This window comes from Ustilago hordei (assembly GCF_900519145.1).
Source record: "Ustilago hordei strain Uho2 genome assembly, contig: UHO2_contig_09, whole genome shotgun sequence".
Classification (NCBI taxonomy): Eukaryota; Fungi; Basidiomycota; class Ustilaginomycetes; order Ustilaginales; family Ustilaginaceae; genus Ustilago; species Ustilago hordei.
Genome location: NW_024545280.1, coordinates 805,099 through 814,848, shown reverse-complemented (window position 1 = coordinate 814,848; position 9,750 = coordinate 805,099). Strand labels below are relative to the sequence as shown.

The window sequence follows — 9,750 nt, the reverse complement described above, 5'->3', positions numbered from 1 at the left end:
AGCAGAGTGAGCGCTCCTCTTGATTGCGCTCCTCTCTGCTGCTCTGCTCCCGATTGCGCTCCTCTCGGTTGCTCTCCTCTCGATTGCACTCCTCTCAATTGCGCTCCTCTCTCTCGCTCTGCTCTCTCTTGCGCTACTGTCGATTGTGCTCCTCTCTCCTGCTCTGCTCGTGATTGCGCTCCTCTCGATTGCGGTGCTGCAGCAGAGTGCTCGCTCCTGTCGCTTGCACTCCTCTTGATTGTGCTCCTGTCGATTGAGCTGCTGTTGATTGCACTTTTGTCGATTGCGCTCCTGTCAATTGCGTTCGTCTTGATTGCGCTCATGTTGATTGTGCTGCTCCAGCAGAGTGAGCGCTCCTCTCGATTGTGCTCCTCTCGATTGCGCTCCTCTCGATTGCGCTGCTCTCAATTGCGCTGCTCTCAATTGTGCTGCTCCAACAGAGTGTGCGCTGTCCAGCAGTTCGCTGATGAGATTGCGCTTCTCAGATTGCGTTGCTCCAGCTGTGCATTGCTCTTGAGCTGTGCGTTGCTCTCGAACAGTGCGTTGCTCTCGAGCTGTGCGCTGCTCAGATTGCGTTGCTCCAGCAGAGTGTGCGTTGCTCCAGCTGTGAGTGCGTTGCTCCAGCTGTGCATTGCTCTTGAGCTGTGCGTTGCTCTCGAACAGTGCGTTGCTCTCGAGCTGTGCGCTGCTCAGATTGCGTTGCTCCAGCAGAGTGTGCGTTGCTCCAGCTGTGCGTTGCTCAAATTGCGCTGCTCCAGCGAAAATAAATTTGTTTGCGTTGCAGCACTTGAGCAGTGTAAATTTCGAGTGCGTTGGGGGTCAACGCAGTCGCGTGAATTTCGAATTTGGCGGAGCGCAATTGTGCGTTGCCCGCAAGCAAGACACACCGGCTAGGGCTAGAGCTAGCGCTCCTGTCGATTGCGCTCCTGTCCACCGCACTCCTGTCCATTGCGCTCCTCTTAATTGCACTCCTCTCTCTTGCACTCCTGTCGATTGCGCTCCTGTCGAATGTGCTCCTGTCGATTGCGCTCCTGTCGAATGTGCTCCTGTTGATTGCACTCCTGTCAATTGCACTCCTGTCAATTGCACTCCTGTCAATTGCGCTCCTCTTGATTGCGCTCCTCTTTGCTGCTCTTCACTCGATTGCGCTCCTGTCAATTGCGCTCCTCTCCAATGAGCTCCTGTTGATAAAGCTCCTGTCGATATAGTTCCTGTCGATTGTGCTCCTCTCTCTTGCGTTCCTCTCTCTTGCTCTGCTGTCGATTGCGCTCCTCTCGAGTGAGCTCCTCTCTCTTGCTCGGCTCTCGATTGAGCTCCTCTCGATTTCACTCCTCTTAATGGCACTCCTCCTGATTGTGCTCCTGTCGATTGAGATCCTGTCGATAGACCTCCTCTCTCCTGCTCTGCTCTCGATTTGGCTCCTGTCGATTGCTCTCCTGTCGATTGAGCTCCTGTCGATTCCGCTCCTGTCGATAGACCTCCTCTCTCCTGCTCTGCTCTCGATTGCGTTCCTGTAGATTGCGCTCCTGTAGATTGCGCTCCTGTCGATTGTGCTCCTGTCAATTGCGCTCCTGTCGATTGCACTGCTGTCGATAAAGCTCCTCTCTCTCGCTCTGCTCTCTCTTGTGCTACTTTCGAATGCGCTGCTCTCTCCTGCTCTGCTCTCTCTTGCGCTACTGTCGATTGTGCTCCTCTCTCCTGCTCTGCTCGTGATTGCGCTCCTCTCGATTGCGCTGCTGCAGCAGAGTGCTCGCTCCTGTCGCTTGCACTCCTCTTGATTGTGCTCCTGTCCATTGAGCTGCTGTTGATTGCACTTTTGTCGATTGCGCTCCTGTCGATTGTGTTCGTCTTGATTGCACTCATGTCGATTGTGCTGCTCCAGCAGAGTGAGCGCTCCTCTCGATTGCGCTCCTCTCGATTGCGCTCCTCTCGATTGCGCTGCTCTCAATTGCGCTGCTCTCAATTGTGCTGCTCTCAATTGTGCTGCTCCAACAGAGTGTGCGCTGTCCAGCAGTTCGCTGATGAGATTGCGCTTCTCAGATTGCGTTGCTCCAGCTGTGCATTGCTCTTGAGCTGTGTGTTGCTCTTGAGCTGTGCGTTGCTCTCGAACAGTGTGTTGCTCTCGAGCTGTGCGCTGCTCAGATTGCGTTGCTCCAGCAGAGTGTGCGTTGCTCCAGCTGTGAGTGCGTTGCTCCAGCTGTGCGTTGCTCAATTTGCGCTGCTCCAGCGAAAATAAATTTGTTTGCGTTGCAGCACTTGAGCAGTGTAAATTTCGAGTGCGTTGGGGGTCAACGCAGTCGCGTGAATTTCGAATTTGGCGGAGCGCAATTGTGCGTTGCCCGCAAGCAAGACACACCGGCTAGGGCTAGGGCTAGGGCTAGGTGGTGTCTAAACACCTGTGGTCCAGTCAATTATTGTAGGTGGTGTCTAAACACCTGTGGTCCAGTAACTCCCATCATCTGTAGGTGATAGCCTTATTGCAGTCCAGGCAATGTCAAAGAGCATCAAGCAACAGCACTACAAACACTTGTGCTGTTTAGGAGAGTGTAACACTCTCTCCCCAGGAAGTAACAGATGTGCCACACAACCTCTGAATGGAGTGTTCAAGGCAGTCAGCCAAAACCTACCAGAACAAAGCTGTCTGGTTACTTTCAATTGAAACATACTGAGTAGATCTTACTCAATCGATCTCACCAAAATCAATCAGAAACACCCAATCTGGTTTCAGGTGCATGACTGCTTACACGAAGATTGGTCCATCCTTCGGCTCCTCCTTTGTGCCATATACTTTGTTCTTGATCATCCTGTGGAATTGACTTTGAAGCTTGATTGGGAGGCAAGGAATGATGTCCTCGGCATCCTGAACAAAGTCTTTGTATGCTGAGTAATTGTGGTTCAACATGTCAATGGTGAAACCTCTTGTTGATATTGGACTTTGGTAGTGTATCAGCTAATTGGGCTCATAACCTGTTGTAATAAAGGAGTCACTCAGCAACAATGATTGGGAGATATTTGTCACAGTACAGTGTTCAAGCTAAAGAGCAAAACTCTATACTATATTGACATACTAGAAGTGAATGTGGTGGGAGCCTCAAGCTCCCTGCTAGACTTGTATACAAGCATGTGGCACATGCCCAACTGTGGGTGTATCCTACCTAATGACAGTGTGTAGCAACAAGTGGGACATGGTTGCATCCAATCTCTGTCTTGTATTGGTTCAGCCCAATTCCCTGTCTGATTTGTCTCACCCAATCCCAATTAGACCTACTTTATCTGATTGCCAGCTGAACCTGCTTCACCCGATCCTCTATGATCTGATCTACATTATCCCTAGATCGGACTAGATCGCAATCTCCAACAATCTATACAGCCGTGTGAGTCAGGCTGTCTCTAATTTCTCAACTGGGAACCAAACATGTGGTCAAGTGGAGGCATGATTGCCGTCGCCCATCGGTGCTCTCTGAAAGTCCGACCTTTACGACACCTAACTCCTCGTTTCACCAACTTCGCATCGAGCAACGGATAGACGGCGACGTCTAGCTGTGGTCAAGATGTGTACAGGAAGCGGAGACGAAGCAAGACGCAAGGCAGACGCCTTTGGGCCACCAAGGCCGGCGATTGCTGAGCTGTTCGTTGACTCCCATTGCCACCCCACCGACGATCCGGCAGCCTACACATCGTCCAATCTTGACGAGCTTTCGACTCGCATAGGGAACGTCACTGTTGGGCGGCTTGTATGCATGTCAACTAATGCTCGTGACCAAACCATGGTTGCGAAGCTGGCCTCGCTCCATCCAGACAAAGTTGTTCCCTGCTTCGGATGGCATCCGTGGTTCGCGCATCAGATCTCTCTGCGCCATCCAGCTCCAAGCAAGGCAGAACATTATCACGACCTCTTCAATGTTTTAACGGCCAGCTCAATGGACAATGACCGAGTAAAAGAGGGGCTGGAGGCCATTTGGGATCAGTTACCGGATCCAATATCGATAGAAAGCGTCTGTCAAGACATTCGCGAGCAGTTCGAGCGATTCCCAGGTGCGCTGTTGGGCGAAGTTGGCATCGATCGAGCCTTTCGCATCCCACGACGAGCATGGAACTATGATCCTCAAAAGCCGGATCTGCCAGCTTCCGAGCCAAAGCTCACTAAGCTGAAGACACCACAGGCACACCAGCTCGCGGTCTTACGGGCGCAGATCGATGTGGCTTTGCAGTATCGGCGCAACATTTCGCTTCATTCAGTTCAAGCAGCAGGTCTGACGGTCGACCTGCTCTCGTCTCTCAGGAACGCCGAACCGACCTCTTTTGGTGCGATACGGGTGTCTTTGCACTCTTGCACGCTTGACAACAATGTGGTCAAGTCGATAACGAAGAAGCATCCGAACGTTTACATTGGCTTTTCGTCTACCATCAACCGGAAACAATTTTTGGCGAAGGAGTGCTTGGCCGCGGCGGACCGCAGTCGAGCATTGATGGAAAGCGACTTTCACACGGTCAAAGGCATCCCTGGATATCTGCATCAGGCGAACGAGTACTTTGCTCAGCTGCATGGTCTTTCCCTCGAAGATGCTGCAAAGCAATTGCGATCGAATTGGGAAACTTTTCACTCGATACAGTGTCCAGAAGGTTCTGGGTCGGAAGATACGGACTCAGAAGAAGCTGCATATTGATGAACGCTAGGTGATTACAGAGTCGAGCGGTCTAAGCCAACCCGATGGGAGCAGAAAGTAGAATACCTAGCCTTTCAGCTTGCGAGCTGCTCCACAGTGTCGACAATTCTTCGGCCTAGGTCGAGTCTGAAAAAAAAACTTCGCATGGACTTGGGCAGGCAACCGCTGCGTGGGGGTGAAACTCAGATCGCTCGTTGTCAGTCGAGGCCGACAGACACTGCCGTTCAAGTTAGTATGGACCGAACCGCAACAAAGAAGCAAAGATCAAGTGACGAAGCAATGCATGGAGATTGCCGGGATCTAGTGGTACAATGGAGAAGTGAACATGAGTGTAATGCTGGAGAATGCAAGTGGAGCGATTAGCCGAATCTCGAAGAGTGTGTATGTAGGGTATGTGGTGCTTGAGTCTGTGTCAGAATTGCTTCAAGTGTACTGCGGTCTGGCAGCAGAAAGAGCGGTGATGCCTTTTGAAGATGGGCCGATGGTATTGCCAAAGTCATCGACAGGTGGGAATCGAGCCATGCGCTCGAGATCGTCGAGATCGAGGTGGGAACGGATGTACATATTTTGAGTATCAGTAGGCACCTGGTAGTCCCAAGAGGTCCAGGCGCCCTGCTTGAGACTGGAGAAGACGAAGCGCCTTCGACGCTGGACCATGAGAACTTCTTCAGTGATCTTCTTCGCGTCCCATCGCTGCAGAGCTTCGTGCTCGAATTCTTCGAGCACTTTGCGCGTCTCTGCATCAAGGTTGTCGCGATCAGAGGCGAGGTTGACAAGCTCCTTGGGGTCTTTTGACAGGTTGAAGAGCTGGGGTGGGTCGACAGGACAGGTGATGTACTTCCAAGGACCGCGTCGGATCATGAACAGAGGAGCCACGGTCCCTTCACCCATGTACTCGGCGATGACGGTGTCGTGCCCGGTCTGGCCCAAAAGATGGGGCAACATGCTGATACCGTCGAGCGGAAGCTGCTTTTGCAGCGGAATACCGACGATATCGCAGAAGGTGGGCAGCAGATCCATGGTGGAAACGTTGGCTTTAACACGTCGCGGAGCAAACATCTTAGGGTAGTTGAAAAGAAGCGGAACGCGGACGGAGCTTTCAAAGTAGCTCATCTTGTACCAGAGCGATCGCTCACCGAGCATATCGCCGTGGTCACCGCTGAAGACAATGAAGGTGTCGTCGCGCAGGCCGCACTTGTCGAGTGTCTCGAGAAGCTGGCCAATCTTGGTGTCGACGTAAGATACGGAAGCGTAGTAAGCACGCTTGGCTCGCTTGATCTGCTCTGGAGTGAAGTTCCTGCCTTCCAAATCGCACACGTGACGAAGACGCTTCGAGTGCGGGTCTTGATCGTCTGGGTGGATATCGACTTCGGGCATATTGATATCGACGTTTTCGTAGAGGTTCCAGAACTCCTCTTCGATTGTGTAAGGATCGTGAGGGTGGGTGAAGCTGACAGTGATAGCAAAGGGACGAGTGGAGCTGCCACCACCATGACGACGACGCGCATGGTCAAAGAGATACTGCCTCGACTTGTAGAGGACTTCCTCGTCGTAGTCCATCTGGTTTGAGCGGACACATGGACCTGCTTGGAGGATGCTAGAGGCGTTATGGTACCATTCGAGCCTGCGATCGGGTTGGTCCCAGTTAACAGCCCATCCGTAATCGCCAGGGTAGATATCGGCTGTGAGACGCTTCTCGAAGCCGTGGAGCTGGTCACCGATGAAGTGCATCTTCCCAGCGAGGACGGTCTCATAGCCAGCAGAACGAAGATAGTGAGCATAGGTGGGGAGGTCGGAGCTGATGGAAGCAGCATTGTCGTAGGAGCCAATCTTCGAAGGTAGCTGACCCGTGACGAGAGCCATGCGGGATGGAGCGCAGAGAGGCGAGTTGCAGTAGGCTGACTCGAGCACAACGGCATCACGGGCGAGACGATCCAGGTTGGGAGTGAGGATCTGCGACTTTTCGTTGTACATGCGCAGCTGAGGAGCAGCTAGCTGATCGGCCATAATAAAGAGGATGTTGGGTTGCGAGCCCGAAGAGAGGCCAACGTTGAGACCAGCTTTGGCGCTGCCATTGCCATTGACATGGTGACCATTGATGCCGTTGCCGTTGAGGCCGTTGCCGTTTCCAGAGTGACCGTTGGTGTGACCGTTAGCATGACCGTTGGTGCTGTGACCGTTGGCGTGAGCAGTTTGACCAAAGTCGGAGCCGTTGACGGCCGGAGCACCGTCGAGGGATTGAACTGGCATGTTAGAGGTAGCAGCGGGACGAGCAAATAGCGTGTCGAGCCAAGGCGGAGGGAGAAAGGGGCTCTCTTGGTCGATGGCTGGCGTGATCTTCTATGGGTCAAGTTGTAGGGTGCAAGCAAGGATGATCATGGGGATGGAGTCAGAGTATATATGATTTAGCGAGGCTTTTGCTTCTTGCATTGCATCTGTTCGACACACGCGCGCACTCACACACAGTCACGCTGATAAAGATCGGCTTGAATAAGCTGAACCGTTCCACGAGAAGAATGGAAGATGGTAAGGCGTTCTTGGTGTCGGTGATGGCGTGCGTGAGGTGAATTGCTGTGTGTCCGTGTGTTGCGATGTGTTGTGTTGGCGTTGTGCGTGTGTATATGTGGAGAGTCGGCAGCGAGCACGCAATTTCAGTGCTCAAGAGTGCAATTTTGCAAAGATGAGAAGAAAGCCGCGTCGAAGCACAACAAGTTGACCGAAATGGTGTCAAACATGATAAAAGTAAAGAAGTTTTATGGTCCCGATACTGGTGATCAGGGATGGTCTAAGTACAATGTCACTACTTTGTTATAGCAGAAACATATACTCAATTGACCTACTTAGTATGTGGCAAGAACCTAGCACTCTCTGTGAGATATATATACATACAAGTGGCACATGCCAATGGTGGGGGTACTCTTATCTAATGACCTACCATGACAACAAGCAGGGAAATGTTGCACCTGATCTCTGGAGAGGTTGGCTCTGCTTGATCTCCAATCAGATTTGTCATTTTTCCTGATCAGTCTTGCCTGATCTCTGATCAGATTGACTCATGTCATCATGTTGGATTGCTAATCTTTGACACCCCCTCTCAATCCAGCATGTTCCTTCATCACAGTTAGCCCAGAGAGTTGATGGAGATGAAGCAGCATAGGTGCTGCCAGTGGTTTGGTCATCATGTCAGCCAGATTCTTGCTACTTTGGATCAGAGAGATTGCCAGTCATTGGCTCGCAATTTCGTCTCATAAGAAAAGATGTGCTATATCGATGTGCTTTGTCCTTTTGAAGTGTTGTGGGTCATTTGCAATTGCATGTGCTCCAGATGAGTCACTGTACAGCACTGGTATGTTCCAGTTGAAGGTTAGTCTTCTGTCACAGGAATGAATGATTGACATTCTGGTGCTTACTTGTACTCCTGTTGTCATTGGCACAGATTGTCTTAACTCACTTAGGAACATTGTGGTCCAGATTGACTCTCTTGCAGCTCCCACCAGTGCTACATACTCCACTTCCATGGAGCTGTTTGCCACTGTTGGCTGAAGTCTTGATGACCAACTGCATATGAGTCCACCTATGGCAAATATATATCCCGAAGTCAATTTGCAACAGTTACGTGAGCCTGCCCAATCACTGTCTGCCCAACCAGTGAGTATTGGTTCGCTGATTGGCTCTCATTGTTCCCTTGAGGTATCTTAGAATTCGCTTTGCGACTGCAAGGTGCTCTCCAGAAGGGTTTGTGACAAATCGTGTGCAGTGTCCAACAGCGAAGGCAATGTTGGGCCTACTGCCTTGTGCAATCCACAGTAGTGATCCTACCAGCTACACATAGTGACACACCTCTTCAGTGCTGGTGATGTTGGCTTCCTGCAGCCCAAGCAAGTTGATTGTCTCCATTGCTGGCATTGAGGCTGTCCAAGCTTCACTCATCCTGAACTTTGTCAAGACACCTTCAATGTATCCATTTTGATCTATTGACAACATGCAAGCTTCACGATCATATTGTACACTCAACCCGATGATGTGTGATATGTTGCCCTGGTCCATAATACTGAAGACACTTGAGAGTTGTTGTCTTACAGCTTGGACTCTTGACATAGTTGCTCTGATCACAAGTAGATTGTCCACATAGATTGTGAGGAGTATCATTGCATCGTTTGTCCCATGTGTATAGATGCATGGTTTGGCTCTACAATGCTTGAAACTGAAGGCTTGTAGCTGCTCATCAAGCACTGCATGCCATAGGCATCCAGCTTGCTTGAGACCATAGAGGGCCTTTTTGAGTTTGTAACACTTACCTTTGGTTTCATCTGTCTCAAATGTTGGCAGTATTTGGACATATATGTCCTTGTCAATCTTCCCATTCAAGAATGCTGTGCTGACATCAAGTTGCATCACATATAGTCCATATTGTCTGGTGATTGTGAGTAGCATGTGTACAGTCTGCAAATGGATGACTGGACTAAATGTCTGGTCATAGTCCAAACCTTGACACTGTGCATACCCTTGTGTGACCAATCGTGCCTTGTACCAAGTTTCCTGTCTCTGAGTGTTGAGCTTGAGCTTGAATACCCAGCAGACACCAATGAGCTTACCATCTGCTGGAATGTTTGCCAGCTCAAAGACACCCATTTTACTCATGCTCCTCATTTCACTCTCCATCGCTTCTTGCCATTTGTGCCAATCATTGCATAGTTTTGCCTCATTGAGTGATGAGGGTTCCAATAGGATACTGTCAGTGCTTCTGAGTTGCTGACCACTGGCGATGAGAGTGGTCCCATTTATTACTGTGACTGCATATGCCATGTGATCAATGTAATAGTTCCTGATGGTCATTGTGAGGGTTTCCAAGCATGTCGCAGCGAAGGATGCAAAGTCATGTTCTATTACAGAGACATCGTCATATACATCAGCAATTGCATTGCTACGAGGTGTTTCGAGTAGTGGCACTGTGTCCAGGGTATTGATGTGTGGTGGTTCTTGCATGACATCCCCCTTTTTGGATTGTGTTGCATCCAGCTCCGCTTCGAGGTCCACAGCGATTGCATCGATATCAACAATGGTTTCGCTGGCCACTTTGATC

General features: G+C 50.7%; 3 protein-coding genes across 3 annotated transcripts; 1 reads left to right on the top strand and 2 right to left on the bottom strand.

Moving 5' to 3' along the window:
* Positions 1-294: 294 nt before the first annotated feature.
* Positions 295-1,863, bottom strand: UHO2_04601 (uncharacterized protein; the record flags this gene model as incomplete). The annotated part of the gene is made up of 2 exons (XM_041558593.1): positions 295-728; positions 888-1,863. 2 exons carry the CDS (start codon positions 1,861-1,863, stop codon positions 295-297), a joined length of 1,410 nt encoding a protein of 469 aa, XP_041414527.1.
* A 1,688-nt stretch (positions 1,864-3,551) lies between these two features.
* UHO2_04600 (uncharacterized protein) lies at positions 3,552-4,667 on the top strand (the record flags this gene model as incomplete). The annotated part of the gene is made up of 1 exon (XM_041558592.1): positions 3,552-4,667. One exon carries the CDS (start codon positions 3,552-3,554, stop codon positions 4,665-4,667), a length of 1,116 nt encoding a protein of 371 aa, XP_041414526.1.
* A 423-nt stretch (positions 4,668-5,090) lies between these two features.
* Positions 5,091-6,917, bottom strand: UHO2_04599 (putative choline-sulfatase; the record flags this gene model as incomplete). Its single annotated transcript, XM_041558591.1, has 1 exon — positions 5,091-6,917. The coding sequence occupies one exon, from the start codon at positions 6,915-6,917 to the stop codon at positions 5,091-5,093; it is 1,827 nt and encodes a 608-aa protein (XP_041414525.1).
* Positions 6,918-9,750: the final 2,833 nt, after the last annotated feature.